At 37.9% G+C, this 25,251-nt stretch overlaps 1 protein-coding gene across 1 annotated transcript in view; it reads left to right on the top strand.

Moving 5' to 3' along the window:
- PKHD1 (PKHD1 ciliary IPT domain containing fibrocystin/polyductin) overlaps positions 1-25,251 on the top strand; it is a 426,879-nt gene that overhangs the window by 382,904 nt on the left and 18,724 nt on the right. Inside the window, exons 60-63 of the mRNA XM_060110064.1 lie at positions 1,353-2,367; positions 12,668-12,803; positions 13,788-13,875; positions 22,581-22,688. Coding sequence (XP_059966047.1) covers positions 1,353-2,367; positions 12,668-12,803; positions 13,788-13,875; positions 22,581-22,688 — 1,347 coding nt within the window. The remainder of the gene's footprint in view (positions 1-1,352; positions 2,368-12,667; positions 12,804-13,787; positions 13,876-22,580; positions 22,689-25,251) is intronic.

Below are 25,251 nucleotides of genomic sequence, written 5' to 3' on the forward strand. Positions count from 1 at the left end.
ATGGCCAGGAGTGGGATTGCTGGATCATATGCTAACTCTATTTTTAGTTTTTTAAGGAGCCTCCATACTGTTTTCATAGTGGCTACACTAATTTACATTCCCACCAACAATGTAGGAGGGTTCCCTTTTCTCCACACCCTCTTCAGCATTTATTGTTCGTGGACTTTTTTTTTTTTTTGCGGTATGTGGGCCTCTCACTGTTGTGGCCTTTCCCATTGCGGAGCACAGGCTCCGGACACACAGGCCCAGCGGTCATGGCTCACGGGCCCAGCTGCTCCGCGGCATGTGGGATCTTCCCAGACCGGGGCACGAACCCGTTTCCCCTGCATCGGCAGGTGGACTCTCAACCACTGCGCCACCAGGGAAGCCCTGTTTGTGGACTTTTTAATGATGGCCGTTCTGACTGGTGTGAGGTGATACCTCACTGTACTTTTGCTTGGCACAGATTTCTTATCATATTACATGGAAGGAAGGATGCAGAAGGAGGCTAGATCATGCTCAAATGTAGTACCTCCTACATAGTAATAATGTGATTTTTTTTTGTTCCAATCCTTAGGCTACTTAGATGAACATGCACTAAGGAAAATTAAAATATGTAGAAAACAATACAAGACAATTTTGTGACTATTAATTTAAAGTCAAAGGAACTTTTTTTTGTTGGAAGGTAACATATACCTTTGAATTCAGAACAGGAACTACTCTAGGTTCATAGACAGGAAGATTAGGAATAGTGGGAATAGTGAATAATGCTGTTTCTTTAAATGTTTTCATTAGCTGCAGTCATCCTCAACTTGGGCTCTATTTAATGTCAACACTCCCCAAATTACTACTTTCCTCTTCTCCTCCTGTTGTATTTCTTTATTCTTCATGTTTAGAGAAAAAGACATTATGAGGAAATTACATAGTCTGACATCCAAACTATTTCACAATCTGGTCACAATATACCTTTTCAATTTTAATATACCTCCATAAAATCTGTTCCAGCCCCCTCAATCTACCTCTTTCCCATTGACTCAAATATCATTACCCTCTTCTCGCCTATCCTTTTTCCATTATGGAAACCTTACTGATTATTCCTTTTTCTTAATTACTTTGTTTATTCAGCTCTTTTACCACTTAGCTATTATGCCCATTATTAACTTTAAATAACATATTATGTAACATATACATTTAAATTATATTAAAGAGCTGTATCTTTCCATATTTTGCCCAAGAATTTTTTGCATTCTCACACTTGAATATTCAATAAATGTTTCCTGAGGTTACAGATGATGGTGAGAGTGATGGATTGTAAATCATCTTTGAGAGATTGTGGTTCTTACGTCACTTGTTTATTTTCCTTTATTTTATAGGCACATTTAGAGAAGAGCAGAAATGCACATACCGATCGCTGATACAAGGCTACATCTGCAAACAGACTGACCAAGTGATCTTAATTCTTGACACTGCTGATGCCACTTGGGCAATGCAAAAGTTATATCCAGTTGTATCTGTGACTAGTGGTTTTGTTGACACCTTCAGTAGCATAAATGCCAATACTCCCTGCTCCACTTCAGGGTCTGTATCTGCTTTCTATTCCATTTTACCCACCAAGGAAATCACCAAGGTCTGCTTTGTGGATCAGACTCCTCAAGTTTTGCGTTTTTTTCTATTGGGGAACAAAAGTACCTCCAAGCTCCTCTTGGCTGTATTCTACCATGAATTCCAGAGCCCGAATGTTTTCTTAGGGGAAAAATTCATTACACCTACTCAGGTTCAATCAACTTCCTCACTGCTGAATGGATCTATTGGCACCAACTATTTCAGCATCATGGATAACCTCTTGTACGTTGTCCTACAAGGAGAGGAGCCCATTGAAATTCGCTCAGGTGTTTCCATTCATTTGGCCCTCACTGTGATGTTTTCAGTTCTAGAAAAAGGCTGGGAATTGATGACCCTTGAAAGACTATCTGACTTCTTGCAGGTTAGCCAAGACCAAATCAGATTTATTCATGAGATGCCTGGCAGTGAAGCAACCTTAAAGGCCATGGCTGACCGTAGAGCAAAGAGAAAGCTCAATTGCCCAACTGTGACTTGTGCCAGTCATGATAGAGTTGGTCAACGTAGACTTCTCATGATGGAAATGAGCTCATATAGAGTCCTACCACCCACCACTATGGAAACTATCTCAAAAGTGATGGTCGTTGAAATTGGTGATCTGCCAGCAGTAAGGAACACTGGAGTAATTCCATCCTTATCAAGTAACAAATTACAGACTTTGGCTCACCAGGTTATCACTGCTCAACAGACTGGAGTACTAGAGAATGTTCTGAATATGACTATTGGGGCCTTACTAGTGACTCAGTCAAAGGGAGTCATCGGCTATGGGTAAGTACTAATTATAATAACTTCTAAATGAGAGCTGATTTCTTGGATGCATATTGCAAATGTCAGTCTACTTACACTGAATCACATAACCTGTCTGCTTTTTAAGATAAGAATAAAAATGTCAAGAACCATTTATAGACTTAAATTCTCAATTTAAAAATTCTTTATTAAATCTGTAGTCTTCATGGTTATTCTATTTCCTGGGTAGATGTAGACGTTTTATTTTGGTACTTTAAAATGAAAAGCATGGAGGAAGAGATTTTTCTAAGGCAACTTGTTTTCAATATGCTTGTTCATTCATTTATCATGTAATTCATATTTAAGCAGTGGGCTAGATTCTGGGTTTGCTAAGGTGAAACAGATAGGATCTTTGCCTTATGGGACAAAAACACTATCTATCACAATTCCATAGAGCTATGAGCTAAAACTTGAGTACTCAGGATGTTGTTAATAATACTGCCTGTAGGGGCTGGGGAAGAGACTTATATTTAGGAACATTTTGGAGGGATGTCCAGGAGTTTACTAAGCTAAAGCCGTGACCCTGATTGGGTTTTATTTAACCTAGGATTATAAAGCCCTGAAAGGATGTCAAAGTGTGTGAGGCAAGAACATAATTGCTGCCAACTATGTTTATGGCACAGACCTGTGTAGGATCCGTAATATCCTTTCTGCTATGCTATTCTGACTCTACAAGCTTGTATTTTGAAGTTCTTTACCAGATCAATGTTTACTACACACTTCAGAAGTAAATTTACCTGAATATTTCCCTGAGCTTAGTAAATGAAGAAGTACATGAAGTATACAATAAGAGAAGGCAAGTATAAATGACTCTCAATTTTTTTGTACATTGTATTACCCAAGAAATGAATTGTCCAGCCCAAGTTCATCTAAGACATCTGTCACGAGGTCAAGACTGTTAGAGTCCCAAGCTCTAATTTTTAGCAGATACAAAAGAACCAGAAATGACACCCCAAACTGAGAGGCAATACGAAATTGCCATAATGCTTAGAAAACGTGTATAAACTAACCATTTCACATATACATGCTGCTTGGTTATAGAGGACTCAAAAGATTCAAACATGGATATTCCCTGCAAGCTTGTCATCACCACTGGAAAAATAAGCTTAAACCTATGCACATTTTGAGTTGATATAGTTGATGTTGGGTACCTGAAATAGGTAAAAATTATTTAGATTCTGAGCTATATTACTCAATGAAACTTTAGAGTGCTCATATTCTTTTAGATTATTCTGTTGCTGTTTTTTCACTGTATTTGTGGTAGTGCTAATAAATAAACAACTAATATTTAATGGGTATTAATTACTTCTATACAACCATCTCCAGTGGATGTGGTATTCACTATAAAATAAAAAGCAAAACAAAAAGACACACCTTCACATTTTAAGGAATATTCAACTAATACATTGATTGCCTTTTTATACATAGAGCAACATATCCAAATGAAAGCTTTGCTAATGTTTATGTATCATATTTTACCTGTCTTTGGTGTTCCTCTTCTATACAGTACACTAGTATGTATAGAAGATATGGAAAGAAAACTCAAGCAATTTTTTTTTCTGGATTCTGGTTGATTTGAAGGGCTTTGAGGATTGTTAGCTTCGAATTTAAAAGTACTCCTAGTTGCATGAGTGCTCAGAATCTATTATATCTTGGATATTTTTACTAACCACTACACCTTCACCATGTAATTGATGTAATTATGATATTATGCATGATAATATAAAAATCAGGAATCTGAGAAAAGATGGTGCTAATGTATCTTAGCTTACATTTAAATATATTTTCTTTCCTTTAGTCCAGTTTCATTTAGATTCCACTGAGTTCTTATGAGCATATTCTACATATGGGTGACTAGAGAGAAATAGAGCCAGTTCATTGCTAAATTTTATTTAGATTTTACAGTACTGAGCTTTCTTAATAGGTCATCCTTCCAAAATGACTGATTTTAATATTATATAAAAAAAAGACTCAATTGGGATTGACATGTATACACTGATGTGTATAAAATGGATGACTGGGCCTCCCTGGTGGCGCAGTGGTTAAGAGTCCGCCTGCCGATGCAGGGGATACGGGTTCGTGCCCCGGTCTGGGAGGATCCCATATGCCGCGGAGCGGCTGGGCCCGTGAGCCATGGCCGCTGGGCCTGCGCATCCGGAGCCTGTGCTCCGCAACGGGAGAGGCCACAACAGTGAGAGGCCCACATACCACAAAAAGAAAAAAAAAAAAAAAAATGGATGACTAATAAGAAAAAATATAAATTAAAAAACCCCCAAAAGCAAACAACAACAACAACAACAACAAAGACTCAGTGAATATTTAGCTTTTAACTAGAAGGAGAACAAAGTCAAAGAGTAGAAACAATGGAGATAAAGCAGAGGAAGCCCAGGAAAGAGAGTGGACCCAGCACAAGTGTAGGTATGCACACATATGTGTGTGGGATATCATCCTATCATGAGCTTCAGAGAGAAGAGCACCTTTATGGCCCACCATCTGTCTTAGCCATCATGTTTTCATTTTTGACTCGTATTTCTGACTTAATAAGAAACTGCTGAACATGTATCATCAGTTTCACATTAGTAGCTTTTTAAGTTTCTTCACTCTGTATAAGGAGCACCTTATCAAGCTGACTTGGAATAGAGAAGAAAACTCAGACAGACAATTGGTGACATGTAGCATCAATTTTCTGTTGGGATGTGTTATAGTCCCCATCTCTCTCAGTTTCTTTAGTATTTTAAGAGAGGTTTCCTAGATATGCAAAAAACAAATCTTCTGAAGCTAAGGAAAGGCTGCTTCTTAAGTATATCTGAATAAATCTCTGCAGAATGAGAAATGCTGTGTCCTAAGGGACTTAATGAGAACCAGCAAGTTTTCCCATGGTCCTAAGAATTGTACAGTGTGGTAAACAACCCTGAAGCCTTGGGCAGATCCCAGGGCCAGCCCTGTTTCTTTCAACTTTGATCAATGTCAACTCGGACTTCCATTGAACTCACTGGAGAGCCACTGACAAGCTAATGAATTGACCTTTAGACAGCAGAAATTAGTCTGAGGACATAAGCCTTTCAGTGGAAACATCTACGATGTTCTTTAAAGGTTCACTCTTGTTAATTTAATGGCGTTACATGCATTTCAACAAATTGAGGCCATATCAGACATTTACTTATCAATGGGAGTACTACCTGCTTTCAAAAAGCTACCAAGTTCTACTTTGTGGGGAGAAATGGAGTGCTATTTTTTAAATTAAATAATATACAACAGGGCTTCCCTGGTGGCGCAGTGGTTGAGAGTCCGCCTGCCGCTGCAGGGGACACGGGTTCGTGCCCCACTCCGGGAAGATCCCACATGCCGCGGAGCGGCTGGGCCCGTGAGCCATGGCCGCCGAGCCTGCGCATCGTGCTCTGCAACGGGAGAGGCCACAACAGTGAGAGGCCCGCGTGCCGCAGAAATAAATAAATAAATATAATAATAATATACAACAAATTGGCCTCTCCCAGTCTTTATCCTCCTCTAGAGGCATCTAGATTTAAGTGTCTTCTGCATGGCTAAGTCAGTTCCATGAACCTGTCTTCCATCTTCCAAAACTTTGTTAACCTCTGTCGTTGGTTGCTCTCTCCTCTCCTGCCTTCTTTATCCATGTTGATTTACACCATTTTTATTCATTTTTCTTCTTTTAAGTAATTTCGGTGGAGTAGAGAGAACAGAGATAAACATATGTTCAACCTCTGCTTTTTAAAGTTGGGGTTCCCCACGAGGGTCTTATTTTATATTCTGCCTTTTATCTGGAATCCTGGCAGTATAAATTTGATTTTTGCTCTTTTGAGTTTCTTTCCCTCCTGTCTTTTCTTCTTCTCCCTCTCTTTCTCCTGCTTCATAAAAAAACCCACCTCTAAATAATATTCTTTGTCATATAGTAAGCATAAATATATCTGTATCTTTCATGGAAGTTTAGCTATTGAAATGCTAAAGCTATTTGTGGTTGGCAGAATTTCTAAAATGACCACCCAAAGGTGTGCTGCCCTAATCCTGGGAACCTATGAATAGGATCAGATAGAATTTCTGTGAAGACACTGTGTTATGTGGCACAGTAGACCTTAAGATGGAGAGAATACCCAGGATTATCAAGGTGGCACAATTACACACAACAGCCCTTAAAAGAGGAGAGCTTTATCCTGCTGTGGCAGAAGAGGAAGGCAGAGAGATTTGAAGTGTAAGAAGGAATTGAAGTGTCACTGCTTTTAGGATGAAAGACACCACATGAGAAAAAAATCAGATGCACTTTGTAAGTACAGAGTGGACCTTGGCTGACAGCCCACAGGGAAACAGGGACCTCCATTCCACAGCCACAAGGAAGTGAATTCCACCAACAATTGGAATGAGTTTGGAAGTGGATTCTCCTGAGAGCCTCCACTTAAGCAGTGAACCCCCAGCCAAGCCTGTCTGAACTCTTGACCCACAACCTGAAGATCATAGATTTGTGATATTTTAAGCCACTGAGTATGTGGAGTTTTGTTTCACAGCCGTAGAAAACTAATACGCTATCTCACATCAAACTCTTTGTTCCTGACGTGGCCATGAACCTTGGACCCTAAAAACAGTTATAAGGAATGTGAGCATGGCTCTGTGGTGGTATACATCTGTGTGTTTTTGCACCCTTCACATTAGTAGCTTTTTAAGTTTCCTCACTCTGTATAAGGAGCACCTTATCAAGCTGACTTGGAATAGAGAAGAAAACTAGGAGAGGCAATTGGTGACATGAGTCTTTTGGTGACATTCAGGCTCATTTAACATCTTCTCTTGTGCAATCTCTCCCTGCTCCTTGGGCACCTGCTTTCTAGGAAACAGCTATTTGGAGTATGCAAGGACAGGATCTTTCTGTCAACACTGGAGGATGCTCTTCTCAAGACTGGCAGAATATTCATCCGGGAAGGGATTCCTGTACTGCTAGCCTGTCTCTTTCCTCCCTCCTGGCAAAACCACAGCTTTGCCATTAAAGAGTGTTTTTGCACCATTTCTTTTTTTCACTACAATACAAATTAACTGCTTCGTTGAGTTAGGTGGATGGCAAAATTATCATAATGGTATTTTATATATGTGGCTTTGTGGGAAAATGAGATGCTCTGCATAAGTAAACTTTCCATTTAATAAAAAATTGTTTATTTTATCACTACATTTTTAAAAAGACTTCATCTCTTAAACTAATATATATATATATATATATATATATATATATTATCCAGCCTTATTAAATGGAAAATAATGTAGACCTTTCACATTTTTATTGATGATTCATGGTCATCATTAAAGCTATCATTTATTTCACAGCTCTGTTACTGCAGTGATGCCCTTAGGGACCCTTGTTCTTATACTAAATGGCCCCAGACCACTACATCTTTGATTCTACTTCTTCAATTTACATTTTCCCTTCTCTCTTCCTTATAAACAAGAGGAAAATTCTAATCCATTATTGCTGTTGACTTATCTGCATCCAGTAGTTTTCCACCCACATGCACATGTAGTTCTAATTCCAAAATTGGACCAGAACCATACTACCTTACAATCAATTTAAGATCTATGTGTACGGATGGTGAAGTTGTAGCTAAATATAATAAAGACTCATAAAAACTTACATTTGAATGTTTTTTATTTCCCAAACATTAATTGAACAGTTATTATGTCCAAAAAATTGTATGGCTCATATGAAAATCTAGAGATTTAAAAATTAATAGATAGGGAACACAAACATTTACACAACTATCTAATAAGAATATATATTAAATCTCATTATTCTATATCTATTACAAGGAAATCATTAATTCAATATGAGCCTGCTTAACCATTAATCTAGTTTTTCATAAAATTAGTATATTTTTATCTTTATAATATTCATTAGTTGGTCAAGGCTTCAATTTACTATTATACTCCCAAGAGTACCTAAGCAGTGTCTTGCACCATAAGTGATCATTAAATAAGTACAGGTTGCAAATAGTGAAACGTAACCGGTTTGACTTCTCTGCTATTCTAATACTCCTGTGCAACCAACATCCCATAACAAGTCTCTTCCATCAGAAAGATCTTGAGTGATTTCTCTTTTCCTGGTTAGACAATGACTGCTAGGGGACTCCATCACAAACAGGAAATTTTGAATATTTGTGTATCATCTTAAAAAATATATTCAGAATTTACATTATCCCAGATAAGATATTCATGCTAGATTTATCATAAAATATTATTTTGAACAATTTTCTGACTAAAATACTTAGGTGTTGACCTCTGAGTTGACCTTGTTGGAAGATGTGCCATGTTTATTTTGTGTCTTTATATTCTCATGGCACAGTGCAACCTATGCCTGTGGTTACTCAAATCTCAGTTTGAAATGAAAAATTCCGAAGAACCATAAGAGTTTAATAACAAGTATTAGAGCACAGCAGTAAGTGCACCAGTTCAAGAGTGTATCAGAACTTGAAGTTGGCCAGTCCAAGATAGGTGGCGGCTTTCTAGAGGCATTTTAATGACCTAAGAACAGAGGAAGTGCATGGTGGGTACTGATTGGTCATAGTGTTCCTATAGTAACATGTATTGGATGCTTGTAATGTGCGAAGTTTGGAATCACTATGCTATAGTGCCAGAAAGAAACCATGAGATCATAAGACATTTTCTTCTCTCTTAGGAGTTGATGGCAGCTAAGGGCATTTGGCTAGGTTTAACAGGGAGCACGAGGACTATGAAATATAAATAAAATGGTATGTGTCAGCTCTGAAAGATAGCCAGGAAAGTCATTCTTGCCTTACGACTCTGTGGAAGAACATTCCCGAGGGACAGAGGTTATGGTGTTGTATTTATCTTTGCCTATCTCACAGTGCCTAAAACAATATTTGTACATGGTGGAAGGGTTAACATTTGTTTGTTAAACTGAACCGAATGGAGAATTTGCTTTCTTCTTCCAGGGTACAGAATCTTGGAAACTCCTCTGAAATTTAAGTCCCCTCATGGCATACCCTAAAAAATTTAATCAAAACATGGGGCTCTTTTATAGGAACCTGACTTAGTAACTTTGAGGAGGCCAAGGCTGAAGAGGAAGTGAGGAAGTATCTCAAAACGCCCCACCCTCACCTCACTGCCCAGGGCTAGCCTTCATCAATATGATTTATTTACTTGTTTGCTCAGTTTGCCATGCAGATAGAAACAATCCCCTCTTCTGTAGGGGAAGCAATTCAGATCTGGCAGATTAAAAAACAAGAGTTGGAGTGAATAGTAGTGATCTCTGAACTGAGACATTTCTATATTTTCTTGGTCTTTCTCTTTTGCTAGCACTTAAGCATTGAAGGGAAAAAAAAATTCTTCCACATACCTGGCTGGCTATTGGAAGCCGTTAAATGGTAGTTAAACTGGGAGGATTGGAGGGAACTTTCCTCCCCCATTTTTTAAAGTTTGGCTGTAGGTCCTTCTGCCTGCAGGCTACAGTCACATTAGCGGTTGGAAATTGGATAACGACAGCACAATGACAAATCCAGGTTGCTTGCAATAAGTTGCTAATCCCTTTGCTTTAATATCGGAGCAGCGGATAATGATGTTTGGACATCACTCCGGTTTACTGACGACCCCACTGGGGCCAGCAATAGAACCTTACAACTGTCTAACAAGGCGTCAGGTGATTCCCGTCGTCACAGCAACGGACACTGGAATCTAATCTTCCATCCATCCCTTCTAGCACCCAATAACGCCTAGGTTATATAAGTGGCCCATCATTGCTTGGTAACTTGAATCAATTAACGTTAATTCGCACAATGCTATGATGTATTGTGATCACTTTCATTTCAGGGAAGGGGGAGAAATTGCTATAAGTCACCTAAAATGAGGTTGTCTGTGGTGCTGAGGTATTAATTGGGTGTCCATATTAAATGCAAAAGGAGCCCCATCGTGAAAGGAAAGTGGATGAGTGACTCTCTTGGCTGCTATTGACCTATCAGAAGAAGACAGTGCCCTTTTCCTTTGCTTTTATCTATTACAGTTTTCCCTATTGCGTGTCAAGTTGATGTATTATAAAAAATTCATTTGGTGACCTTTCACCCCCTTAGCAGATTAAACAATTTCACTTCGATGGCATCATTAACAAGACCCTGCATTTAATGATGATTTCTCTAAAAGGCCACGGAGATTCGATTTTAAGCTAACAGATTTATTGCACTATTATAACATATCGTAAAAAACTGTACCACCTACGGTCAGGTTTTAGGTTAGAAACTGCCTAAGAGTTTATGTGGAGCTTAAAGTGGTATTACCTTGGGATATGCTGTAGCAGCAAGTCTCTGACCTCCAGTGGGATGCTGTTTACATTTAATCAGAGATGTTTGCTCACAATAAACTTTAAAGTGTGTCAGGGACGGGCCTCTTAGCAAGTGTTCAGGCAGTTGGTTCCGATCCCTTCGTCTCTAGACATCAATGTACTTATGTCAGGACCTTGGATGTAGTTGTTTGGTTTCTTTAACCTACACAGCCAGCCTGCATCCTGTCCTGCCTCAGAAAGCTTTTAAGAAATAGGCCAGTGGAGAAATAGCATCTGGTAACAATGTTAGAATTTTCCAATAACCTAGGAGCCATAGAAGGATGCAATGAATAGCATGGAGTTTTAAAATATGATTTCAATTTTTTCTTTAAATAAAAAGGAGCTTTACTCATTCAGGCTAAACAAACTAATAAATGATGATCAGACTAGTGTATGTTGAATTCCCAGTAAGTGATTCTAGCAGAGGTCAGGGCCTTAGCTGGTAAATGACCAAAAAGGATTCGTAGGACCACACATGCCCCATCCCCCATTTTCCAGAATTCTCAGGGGAGAGGGAAATTGCTCCCTACAGAAGCTTCATAGTTTGTGATCCTCTGTATTTGTTCTTCCACTCTTTCCTCTTCTTAGGACTAATTGTCACCTTTACCTCACATACACTCTCTGTTAAAATAAATATCCTTTTCTCCTCACATAAGAAAAAAAAAAAAGATTAGGGAATCAAGTAGTTGACTCACAAGCATTTAATTGAGGGCTAGGTAGGCTACTATTTAAAAAAAAAAATCAAAGCCTTGTTAGACTTGACCTAGGGTGTTTTGAGGGTAATCTATTACTCTATATTAGGGTAATATATGTGATATATGGTGTCTATATATCTCCATTTAATTGCTAAAACTCTATTGCATGCCTCTGATGTGTAATACACAATAGGCTTAATGGGACAATAGGTGTATAACCCAGAATATTCGTTTAATAGAGCTGCCTTGGTCTTCAAAAATACCGAACCTCTGGTAAAAAGATGTTTTGAGGTATCATGAATTACAGAACTATTTTATTTTATAATTATTCCATTTTATTGCTAAGTCACATCAGCAATTAATGTGCTCAAAAGAGATGAAAAACAGTATAGCTCTAGACCTTGGTCATACACTTACTCTTGGTAAGACCTTTGGCAAAATACTTAAGCCTTTTTGGACCTCCGTTTCTTCATGTGCAAATAAGAGTACCTATGTCATAGTGTCACTTTAAAGATGCAATGAGTTTATAGGTGGAAAGCATAGAATAGTACTTGGTACAGGGTGTAAGTGCTCAGCATATATTAATTATAAATAGGTATTATTCTCGCTAAGGACTTCATTCAGCTGAAATCAATTAATCAATGAATTCCACAGTTGTCGATTCTATTTAGTGCAAGCATCCTGTGGAGACAATGAACATGAAAGGGTTGTTGTGAGATTAAATGAGCTATTCCATGTGAAACAGTGGTGTGGGAGGTTGCTCCCAGGCATCTCTTTCCAGTTCTTTTTGGTGACGTCATCTTGGTACCACAGAATTAGCCATGGTGAATGTATTTATACTGTGGAAATTGGAAAACACTAATACCTCTTGGGGGAGAGCTGGTTTACTAGCATACTTAGAACGTATCCCCACCTTCTAAATATTTTAGTCTGATAAGTTGCCTCACTAAGGCTTTTTTGGAGCTGATATTAACAAGTTGTGATAAAAATCTAAGTTCATAATATGTGCTCCTCCCACTTCCCCCCCCCCCCCGCCCCAACCAGTGCATTCTTTCCTATGGCAAAGCAAACATATAAAGTAAATATATAATTATTCTCTAGTTATAAGGTCATGTTTGCTATATGGTGTATTATTCAGTTTCTAGAAACAAAGGCAAATGCAAATCTTCTCACTGGTAATAATGTATTATGGAAAAAAGCTACTGCAGTGATATGGTATCTGTAATCTTAGGCATGTATTCTTTTCTTTTTTAACATGTGCCAGAAATACAAGCAATTTCGAAACTGGGAACTCGATATATATTCGGCCCTATGGTCTTTCAGTCCTAGTCCAGCCTTCAGATGGAGAAGTGGGAAAAGAACTTACAGTACAACCACAGCTCGTTTTTCTGGATAAGCAGGTACCTTGTGCACAGGTAACAATCTGTACTTAGAGCCGGGTACCATGTTGTATTTGGCGCATGTTTCATATTCCATCATCTTCACGATACACATGTACAGAGTGCCCACCCTGTGACATTTGGTGCACTTAGAACATCTAACTACTTTCATTATTTTCCTTCCGTTTCACAGCCTGCTTTCCTTCCACTTCCTATAAATGTCCAGAATTTGATCAAGGGTAAAAATAGAATTCTGATACTTTTTCTCCTCAAGCAAATTCTTACAGTAGGTCTCGTGTATCTTCTCAGAAATCTCGCCTTCTCCAAGTGCTGGATCTATATCTGAAGAAGTCATTTCATATGCTAATGAAGGAATTTGGGCCATCACATCTGCATTATAGTTCTATGTTATTTTAAATGATTTCTCCTGTATGTGGTTAAGTACAGCATCAACAAGAGGCTTCTGTGCTTAATTCTAATTTCAGTGTCCATGCCCTCTGATTCTACTTTATCTTGTCTATATTTACTAATATCAAGGGGGGGGATGTAAAATATGATACTCAAATCAGCTTTCCGCTCTTGACTTTAAAAATGCCTCCCCTGACGTGCTGACAGAGGGATGAAGGCCATGGGCCTGAGGTCTACACTTCTGCTCTAGCCTGGCACTCACCCAACTCTCTCCTGCTTTGTCTGCTTAATCTTTCCTTCCTTATTAGCCCTCAGCACACCGTGCCACTCTCCTTTTCTGTAAACTTAACTTTCCTTTCTCCTCTTCACTGCCCTGCCCCAACTTTTCTTGCAATAATCTCCCTTCTCTCTGCTCAGTAAGCTAATGTGATATATTCTTCTTAACATGAGAAAGAAAATATTTATTTATTTTTTCCTTTGTTTATTTCTCATGAATATGCGCTTTATAAAAGATTCTGTGTGAATCCTCTTCTTTTTCAGATAACTTCACAAAATTCTCTTCTGAGTCCAACTTTTCCCCTTTTTTCCTGTTTCCAGAATCGGAGAGTAGAGTCGTTGGGGCCCCCATCAGAGCCTTGGGTCATTTCTGTTTCTCTGGAAGGGACATCAGAGTCCATGCTGAGAGGTAGGTACCTGTGATATTCGGAGACCTGCTATAATTGCATCCACACAGAAATGTTTGTTACCATTGGGAATCTACAACAAAAGCCCCTAATACTCAGTATCTTTGTTAGTTTGGAAGAAATCTCCTTCACCACCAGTCTACAACGCCAGTGTCTGCAAAAGGGAACATTAGGTTGGTAGGAAATGTTTAACAAATCATCTGCCCACCTACCCCCACCCCTGCCGGCATGGTGAGGAGTATTATTGCCATACCCGTGTCTTCAGTATGGTGTAAGGAAAAGGGCATGGCCCCCTAATCATGTACAGATGATTCTCTGGTACAGTATCAAGTCATAGGTACAATGTGGTTTCTATGGGGAAACAGAAACACTGGCTCTCAATGTTATAAAGAATAAATGTGATGGCAAATGCAAAGCGCCTGGCCCAGAACAGGCCCTGAGAGCTCATTTTCTCCTCTCCAGCTTTCTTGGTCCTCCGTTACCTTCCTGTTCAGTCCCAGTACCACTGCTAGCTTCATTGACTTTTCTGGGGCTTGTGCATATGAAAATCAAAAACCACCATTCTGTTCTTTGCTTCTATAAGTTTTACTATTTTAGATACTTCATATACATGAAATCATACAGTGTTAGTCCTTCTGTGACTGGTTGATTTTACCTAGCATAATGTCCTCAAGATTCATCTATGCTGCAATGTATTTCAAACTATTTTTTTAGTTTTATTTATTTATTTTTATACAGCAGGTTCTTATTAGTTATCTATTTTATACATATTAGTGTATATATGTCAATCCCAACCTCCTAATTCATCCCACCACCACCACTTCCCCCGATTCCCCCTTGGTGTTCATACATTTGTTCCCTACATCTGTGTCTCTATTTCTGCCTTGCAAACCGGTTCATCTGTACCATTTTTCTAGATTCCACATATATGCATTAATATACGATATTTGTTTTTCCCTTTCTGACTTACTTCACTCTGTATGACAGTCTCTAGGTCCATCCACATCTCTACAAATGACCCAATTTCGTTCCTTTTTATGGCTGAGTAATATTCCATTATATATATATGTACCACAACTTTATCCATACTTCTGTCGATGGGCATTTAGGTTGCTTCCATGACCTGGCTATTGTAAATAGTGCTGCAATGAACATTGGGGTGCATTTGTCTTTTTGAATTATGGTTTTCTCAGGGTATATGCCCAGTAGTGGGATTGCTGGGTCATATGGTAATTCTATTTTTAGTTTTTAAAGAAATCTCCATGCTGTTCTCCATAGTGGCTGAATCAATTTACATTCCTACCAACAGTGAGAGACGGTTCCATTTTCTCCACACCCTTTCCAGCATTTCTTGTTTGTAGATTTTCTGATGTAGCCCATTCTGACCAGTGTGAGGTGATACCTCACTGTACTTTTGATTTGCATTTCTAATAATTAGTGATGTTGAGCAGCTTTTCATGTGCCTCTGGACCATCTGTATGTCTTCTTTGGAGAAATGTCTATTTAGGTCTTCTGCCAATTTTTTGATTGGGTTGATTGTGTTTTTTTGATATTGAGCTGCATGAGCTGCTTGTAAATTCTGGAGATTAATCTTTGTCAGTTGCTTTGTTTGCAAATAATTTCTCCCATTCTGAGGGTTGTCTTTTCATCTTGTTTATGGTTTCCTTTGCTGTGCAAAAGCTTTTAGGTTTCATTAGGTCCCATTTGTTTATTTTTGTTTTTATTTCCATTACCCTAGGCAGTGGGTCAAAAAAGATCTTGCTGTGATATATGTCAGAGTGTTCTTCCTATGTTTTCCTCTAAGAGTCTTATAGTGTCCAATCTTACATTTAGCTCTTTAATCCATTTTGAGTTTATTTTTCTGTATGGTGTTAGGGATTGTTCTAATTTCATTCTTTTATGTGTAGCTGTCCAATTTTCCCAGCATCACTTATTGAAGAGGCTGTCTTTTCTCCATTGTATATCCTTGCCTCCTTTGTCATAGATTAGTTGACCATAAGTGCGTGGGTTTATCTCTGGGCTTTCTATCCTATTCCATTGATCTATCTTTCTGTTTTTGTGCTAGTACCATGTTGTCTTGATTACTCTAGCTTTGTAGTATAGTCTGAAGTCAGGGAATCTGACTCCTCCAGCTCCATTTTTTTCCCTCAAGATTGCTTTGGCTATTCAGGGTCTTTTGTGTTTCCATATAAATTTTAAGATTTTTTGTTCTAGTTCTGTAAAAAATGCCATTGGTAACTTGATAGGGATTGCACTGAATCTGTAGATTGCTTTGGGTAGTATAGTCATTTTCACAATGTTGATTCTTCCAATCAAAGAACATGGTTTATCGCTGCATCTGTTTGTGTTATCTTTGATTTCTTTCATCAGTGTCTTATAGTTTTCTGCATACAAGTCTTTTGTCTCCTTAGGTAGGTTTATTCCTAGGTATTTTATTCTTTTTGTTGCAGTAGTGAATGGGATTGTTTCCTTAATTTCACTTTCTGATCTTTTGTTGTTAGTGTATAGGAATGCAAGAGATTTCTGTGCATTAATTTTGTATCCTGCAACTTTACCAAATTCATTGATTAGCTCTAGTAGTTTTCTGGTGACATCTTTAGGATTCTCTATGTATAGTATCATGTCATCTGCAAACAGTGACAGTTTTACTTCTTCTTTTCTGATTTGAATTCCTTTTATTTCTTTTTCTTGTCTGATTGCTGTGGCTAGGACTTCCAAAACTATGTTGAATAATAGTGGCAAGGGTAGATGTCCTTGTCTTGTTCGTGATCTTAGAGGAAATGCTTTCAGTTTTTCACCATTGAGAATGATGTTTGCTGTGGTTTTGTTGTATATGGTCTTTATTATGTTGAGGTAGGTTCCCTCTATGCCCACTTTCTGGAGAGTTTTTATCATAAATGGGTGTTGAATTTTGTCACAAGCTTTTTCTGCATCTTATTGAGATGATCATATGATTTTTATTCTTCAGTTTGTTAATATGGTGTATCACATTGATTGATTTGTGTACATTGAAGAATCCTTGCCATCCCTAGGATAAATCCCACTTGATCATGGTGTACGATCCTTTTAATGACTTGTTGGATTCTGCTTGCTAGTATTTTGTTGAGGATTTCTGCATCTATATTCCTCTGTGATATTGGTCTGTAATTTTCTTTCTTTGTAGTATCTTTGTCTGGTTTTGGTATCACGGTGATGGTGGCCTCATAGAATGAGTTTGGGAGTGTTCCTTCCTCTTCAATTTTTTGGAAGAGTTTGAGAAGGATGGGTGTTAGCTCTTCTCTAAATGTTTGATAGAATTCGCCTGTGAAGCCATCTGGTCTTGGGCTTTTGTTTGTTGGAAGATTTTTAATATCAGTTTCAATTTCATTACTTGTGATTGGTCTGCTCGTATTTTCTATTTCTTCCTGGTTCAGACTTTGAAGTTATACCTTTCTAAGAATTTGTCCATTTCTTCCAGGTTGTCCATTTTATTGGCACAGAGTTGCTTGTAGTAGCCTCTTAGGATGCTTTGTATTTCTGCAGTGTCTGTTGTAACTTCTCCTTTTTCATTTCTAATTTTATTGATTTGAGTCCTCTCCCTCTTTTTCTTGATGAGTCTTGTTAATGGTTTATCAATTTTGTTTATCTTCTCTAAGAAGCAGCTTTCAGTTTTACTGATATTTGCTATTATTTTGTTTGTTTCTATTTCATTTATTTCTGCTCTGATCTTTATGATTTCTTTCCTTCTACTAACTTTGGGTTTTGTTTGTTCTTCTTTTCTAGTCCATTTAGGTGTAAGTTTAGATTGTTTATTTGAGATTTTTCTTGTTTCTTGAGGTAGGCTTGTATTGCTATAAACTCCCCTCTTAGACCTACTTTTGCTGCATCCCGTAGGTTTTGGATCATTGTGTTTTCATTGTCATTTGTCTCTAGGTATTTTCAATTTCCTCTTTGATTTCTTCAGTGATCTCTTGGTTATTTAGTAATGTATTGTTTAGCCTCCATGTGTTTGTGTTTTAACAATTTTTTCCCTGTAATTTATTTCTAATCTCATAATGCTGTGGTCAGAAAAGATGCTTGATATGATTTCAATTTTCCTATATTTACCGAGGCTTGACTTGTGACTCAAGATGTGATCTATCCTGGAGACGGTTCCGTGTGCACTTGAGAAGAAAGTGTAATCTGCCAATTTTGGATGGAATGTCCCATAAGTATCAATTAAATCTATCTGGTCTATTGTGTCATTTAAAGCTTGTGTTTCCTTATAATTTTCTGTTTGGATGATCTGTCCATTCGTGTAAGTGAGGTGTTAAAGTCCCCCACGTTTATTGTGTTACTGTCAATTTCCTCTTTTATAGCTGTTAGCAGTTGCCTTATGTATTGAGATGCTCCTATGTTGGATATATATATATATATATATATATATATATATATATATATATATATATATATATATATACACAATTGTTACATCTTCTTCTTGGATTGATCCCTTGATCATTATGTAGTCTCCTTCCTTGTCTCTTGCAACCTTCTTTATTTTAAAGTCTATTTTATCTGATATGAGTATTGCTACTCCAGCTTTCTTTTGATTTCCATTTGCATGGAATATCTTTTTCCATCCCCTCACTTTCGGTCTGTATGTGTCCCTAGGTCTGAAGTGGGTCTCTTGTAGATCGCATGTATATGGGTCTTGTTTTTGTATCCATTCAGCGAGCCTGTGTCTTTTGGTTGGAGCATTTAATCCATTCATGTTTAAGGCAATAATCAATATGTATGTTCCTATTACCATTGTCTTAATTGTTTTGGATTTGTTATTGTAGGTCCTTTCCTTCTCTTGTGTTTTCCACTTAGAGAAGTTCATTTAGCATTTATTGTAGAGCTGGTTTGGTGATGCTGAATTCTCTTAGCTTTTACTTTTCTGTAAAGCTTTTGATTTCTCCATCGAATCTGAATGAGATCCTTGCTGGGTAGAGTAATCTTGGTTGTAGGTTCTTCCCTTTCATCACTTTAAGTATATCATGGCACTCCCTCTGGCTTGTAGAGTTTCTGCTGAGAAATCAAGGGTTAACCTTATGGGAGTTCCCTTGTATGGTATTTGTCATTTTCCCCTTGCTGCTTTCAGTAATTTTTCTGTCTTTAATTTTTGACAATTTGATTATTATGTGTCTCTGCGTGTTTCTCCTTGGGTTTTTCCTGTATGGGACTCTCTGCACTTCCTGGACTTGGGTGGCTATTTCCTTTCCCATGTTAGGGAAGTTTTCGACTATAATCTCTTCAATTATTTTCTTGGGTCCTTTCTGTCTCTCTTCTCCTTCTAGGACCCCTGTAATGTGAATGTTGTTGTGTTTAATGTTGTCCCAGAGGTCTTTAGGCTGTCTTCATTTCCTTTAATTCTTTTTTCTTTATTCTGTTCAGCAACAGTGAATTCCACTATTCTGTCTTCCAGGTCACTTATCCATTCTTCTGCCTCAGTTATTCCACTATTGATTCCTTCTAGTGTATTTTTCATTTCAGTTATTGTATTGTTCATCTCTGTTTGTTTGTTCTTTAATTCTTCTAGGTCTTTGTTAAACGTTTCTTGCATCTTCTTGATCTTTGCCTCCATTCTTTTTCCGAGGTCCTGGATCATCTTCACTATCATTATTCTGAATTCCTTTTGTGGAAGGTTGCCTATCTCCACCTCATTTAGTTGTTTTTCTGGGGTTTTATCTTGTTCCTTCATCTGGTACATAGCCCTCTGCCTTTTCATCTCATCTATCTTTCTGTGAATGTGGGTTTTGTTCCACAGGCTGCAGGATTGTAGTTCTTCTTGCTTCTGCTGCCTGCCCTCTTCCAGTTACTTCTTGCTCTACGCTGGCTTTGAGTCTAAGCTCATTCACATGCCTCCTATAAAATATGTACCTTGCCATACTGCATATATTACCCATACCCAGTTCCTTACTCACACTCCATACCTTATCGTATCCCATACCTACTCCTCTACTATACCTTACTCAGCCTCCATACTTTACTGTGCCCCACTCCTGACCCATACTCCCCCCAATTCTTCACTGGTTTCCTCTCTGTTATCCCAAGGATATCATCACTGTCTAGCTTAGAATCATATTGGATCATGCAAAATGAATGAGGCATGAAACCATTTGTCATTTTCCTCCATTAACACCAACTCACGCTCAAGCCAACTGACTCCCCTGGACCAGTATGGTCACCATCGTTCTCTTTAGGAGATTCAATGGGAGTGTATGAGGAATGGGCTGAGGTCATCTTATATGCACACATTTTTGTGCGTGTGTGTGAGTGTCATGAAATAGGAAAAAATCTTGTGTCATTTTCTTTGTAGAATGTCCACATCACCAAACACCCTATTTCAATGATTGAAAGTATCTCTTAAAGCCATCATGAAATAGTTCTCCTTAACTTCAGAAAGAATGGAAGCAAAACCATTTGGCATGGATTACCTAACTTATTCTAAGTATTTCCTACAGAAAAATAAATTAACAACAACAAAACCCGGTCTATATGTCTAGCCTAAATCTTTTGTTCTGCAGTTTAACTTCATGTTCTTTTGTCTCAGTAAATCATCTTCAGTTCAAAAAAAAAAGAGGTTATAACCAAAAGTGGGTTTATATACACAAAGACAATTATTTTAGGGTCCTTCAGATCCTTTGATATTTAGCTATAGATCCTAGTTGTAGAAAAAATGTGTTCTTAATACTAAAAAAATAAACTCTCAACATTAATGAGGTAACAGTTTGCTAGTGTGGATAGCTAAGGGTAAGAGGGATAGTTTTGGAGGTGAAAAGTATTTTAGAAACCCTATGCCCTACAGAATCACATTCAAGTAGCATTCCGTGATAAAGCATGTCATCAGCTTCAATCTTGTGTGAAGCCCAACACCCCATCTCCTCCCAGGTTCCCTCAGCCAGGACCAGCTTGATCAGGGAGCCTGTCAATGACATTTGTCTATTTTACAATTACCATTCCCGAGATATGATGAACCCCGGAGTAATGTACTGTACTTGGCAGCAAACTGCCTCAGCTTTGGGGCACATATGCTTCAAAGCTGAGAATATCGTAGATATATATGGGAATCTTTGTAGAGATCTCTGAGGCAAGCTGGTATTTAACACAAAAGCAAACCCATTTGGAGCTAAAGTACTTTCCATTAGGCAGTTGGCGGCTGTTCTATGAGGCAGACTCACTGTGCTCGCTGGACACATTTCGATTAAATGCTGCTTTGTATTCCTCCAAAGATGGGAACAATAAGAACGTTTGTCAAAGGGAAAACTGTAGCAAATGATTTCATGTTGAACATCTGTACTCTGCAGTTCATTGTTTGCAAGAGTTTATTGACCATAATTTTGATGCATATAGGTTTTAAAGAGTATAAACAGCGTTTGTCTTGGTGCCTATCATTTATTTGAGTCTTGGCTTATTTATTTCCATTTTTTCTGGGCATTTTATTTATTTCAGGACTCTGAGGAGATGATGGAAAAGATGTTTCTGAAAAAGGAAATTTTAGTTAGCTCTGCAAAATTGTTGAAGAAAGACAATGTTTTCCCAAAAAGGATTGAGCAATTGAATTGAGAAATAGAACACTATGCATATTCTATCTTTATGATACCTTTCAGCCTTAAAGATCTCAAACCAATTTTTACACTTTAGGACCACTCTCCTATCTCATTGTCCATCATACCAATCATAGTGACATTTCCAGAGTGAAATGGAGCAGCTGTGAATTAGCAAAGTAATTTGAGGATAGTGGAGTCAAAAGACTAATTAAAGGCATTGTGAATGGGATCCAGAGCTAAGTTTCCTTCTTTTACTTTATAAATAGATGGCCTATTGTTAGAGGATGTCAGCTTTCCTTTTTGCTTTTTTTTTTTTTTTTTTTTTTTTTGCGGTACACGGGCCTCTCACTGTTGTGGCCTCTCCCGTTGTGGAGCACAGGCTCCGGATGCGCAGGCTCAGTGGCCATGGCTCATGGGCCCAGTCACTCCGGGACATCTGGGATCTTCCCAGACTGGGGCACGAACCCGTGTCCCCTGTATCAGCAGGCGGACTCTCAACCACTGCGCCACCAGGGAAGCCCCCCTTTTTGCATTTTATTCAGGGAAACCATAGCCCAGACGATCCAAGTTGCTGAACAGGGTAACCTTCATCACTCCTGATTTGATGCATTGCTGTGGTCCTGATCTATTGACCTAACTCTGTCACCACGTAAACCACAGACCCCTTGAATAGAAGAGAGGCAGAGCCTAGAAACTGACCACCTAGAAAGAGAATAGACTTTCTTTCTTGAGAGACATTTAAATATTCAGTATATAATAGTGGCTAAGAATACAAACTTTGAAAACAGGCAGATTTGAGCTATAACCCCCTCACCACATAATTTAACCTTTCCTGAGTCTATTTCTTAATCTCTAGAATATTGGTAATAGTATATTTTATAGGGTTGTGTGGTTTATGTACAATGATGAATATAAAGCACAATGTCTGGCATAGTAAGCTTTCAATATATGTTGGCTGTTGTTGTTATTATTCTATCTTGGATTATTTGGTTCCAAGATTTGTCTAAGAGAAGCCTGATGGATTTAGTAGCCTCTTCAATTAGGTTTTTTTTTTTTTCTATATTGTCCATTTGCCTCTCTACAGGGAAGACTTGAAGAAATTGCTCTTGTGTAGGTAACTAACATTCACTTTTTGGTTTTGTGTTTATTTGTAGGATGTACTCAGGCAGAAACTCAAGATGGTTATGTGAGGTTCTCCAACTTGGCAGTTTTGATCTCTGGGTCAAATTGGCACTTTATTTTTACTGTCACTTCCCCTCCAGGTAATTTCAGCACAATGTGTTTTTATTATCTGTTCCTTTTTAAAAAATAATATAACCCCTTCTCCTTTATAATGGGACTATCTTCTATCATGAATAAGAAGTCATTGTAGTTTAGAGAAAAAAATTCCCTTGGTTGTATCATTAAGGTGTGAGAAGTAAGAACACATGTAGAAATTAAGCCTCATGAGAATCATGGTAAGCAAGAATCCAAATGTACATTTTCCTCTAGTTATTAAAATTTACTTTGAATGTTCTATTTTTTTTTCTATGACATTTGATGGGATTTGGTTGGGTATTAATTTAAGAATTTTAATTTATAAGAAGGAGAGTCCTGGGGTATCGAGTATTATGAAATCTTATCTTTCAGTCCTGCCTTCCTCATCCACTGCCCCACCCCCACCTTTAAAATGGTGACTATACCCATTCAAAATCCTGGTACTTTAGAAGTGTAGGTATAAGTTGTGTGTAAATTGCTTATATGATCCAGTTCTTCTTGACAAAACATTAAAGAGAAACCTTCTCCCTTTGGAAGTATTCTTGACAAATTTTGCTTTATTAGAGTGTAATACTATTCAATAACTTTGTAGTAAATAATATGTTACTTAAACTTCAAAGCCAGATGAGCTTATGAAAAATACTACTCTCCCATTTCCATGATGGGTAGAGTCCAGGCTGCACCCTACAGAGGAGTGGTGAGAGTCCAGTTTTGGACATCCTTTCTATAAAGGATTGAACTCTGATAGAGACACAGAATTACCACTTGAAAAAAGTGATTTAAATATTGCATCCAATATTGTAATTTACCAGGAAAAAACCCTCCTCACCTAAGAGAGCATCTGAAAGTGTTCTAAAAATACTAACATCACGTTTGAACTGAAAGGTAGATAATTATAATCAGTTATTAATTTGAGTCAGGGAAATTAGTCTGGTACTTAAGACATGCAGTTGTGGAAAGTAGTTAATGCACAGCTGTGATAATGCAAAGTTTTTAAAAATACACTAGAACAATCATGAGTGGATTTAAACTGCTTAGGTATTGGAAATGGCAAAGGAAATTAAATGTTTTGATGTGAGGTGTCTGAAGCCCAACAACAAATATTTAATTAAGGCCAGGTATTAGTTCTCCTTCATGAAACTTAAATTCAAACCACCAGTATACTTTTCAAAAAGTTAAAAATATGGCTCTCATGAAGATATATAATGAGTACTTGTCAACAAGTTACTTTACTCTTTAATGAGGGAACCAGGAGGATGGCAAGGTTTATAGCCTGGAAAGGACTGCTTTGAAATCAGTTTGCTAAATTGGATACAGGGCAATCAAACTCTAATTTTTGAGTTGCATATCACTTACATTCTTACTGGATGAAAATCACTTGCTGCTTACCAATCTTCTACAAATTCACAAGACTAGATCCCTAAATATTGAATATTAAGTCAAACAAAAGTGTGTTCCAGAGAATTTGATAAACCTTGGATGGGCTTCTTTGAAAATGCTCCAGTATGATATTGTTAAGATCTGTAATCATTATTTTTCTGTCAGTTCCAAGTTTTGGACAATTTTTCTTCACAAAGGGAATATCATCTGGGGTCAGGTAGTGTTATTAATTTTGTAGGGCACCTATTCTTTTAATACCTAAGACGTTGTCCTGATGTAAGCACAGATTCATGGAGAAGAATGTTCAGCGCCTTGACCATGGGATTCCCAAGGATATATTCTGAAGGGTAACACATGCAGAGCTGTATATTTTGGTCCCGATTTGTTGCATATTTAAAAGACCATTGCCCTCCCATTTCCTCAGTGGTTACCTAAGACTAAATACTTCATCAAGTTTATTTTAAGGCATAAGTTATACAACCGAATGTAAACTAGAGTGTAGACAGAAGCTTCTCAGTGACAGTGTGATTTTGAGCTGGCCCTGGTGTTCACATTTACTGGACTACTGCATCCTTTAATTTCCACCTTCAGCTTGTAAAGTCCCCTATATGAGGAATCATCTTGAGAAGTTTTCCTTTAGAATTTTCCTTAAATTATTCTTTGTAATTTTCAAGACTGACTCTATGAGGTGAGGCTCTGTTTAAATGAGAAGAGAAAAGATGGAGGAGAAATAGAAAACATCAGAAGGCCTGCACTTCTGTGACCCCATAGCCACCTGTTCATTACCAGTACAGACCCTGAGAGTGACTCCTCGTTTCCAGGTGTATCAGTGTCTAAGGCTGGAATTATTTGGGAAAGCAGCTCTCATCCTCACATTGATAGGCCACTCAATGACATTTCTCCTTTTTAGTAAGCTCCAAAAGAATAGCTGTGACAAGCATTGATTCAGGGGCCTGTAATTGTTGCTTCATCCCTGAATCAAACAGAAGACTTGCAATCATTTTCATTATTTTCCCTCTTCTCCCTTAGAGAGAGGAACACATCATTATTCCTATTTTACTATTTTTTTTGTCTCATTATTTATTTATTTTTCTTAAAACTGAAGAAAAAGGACAGAATTCAACATCTGCTTAATGCCCAGAGATGGCAGATAATGGCAGATGTGATTCCTGATTTTATTTAGATCAT

The sequence above is a fragment of the Mesoplodon densirostris genome, chromosome 10 (genome assembly GCF_025265405.1).
Source record: "Mesoplodon densirostris isolate mMesDen1 chromosome 10, mMesDen1 primary haplotype, whole genome shotgun sequence".
In the NCBI taxonomy this organism is placed as follows: domain Eukaryota; kingdom Metazoa; phylum Chordata; class Mammalia; order Artiodactyla; family Ziphiidae; genus Mesoplodon; species Mesoplodon densirostris.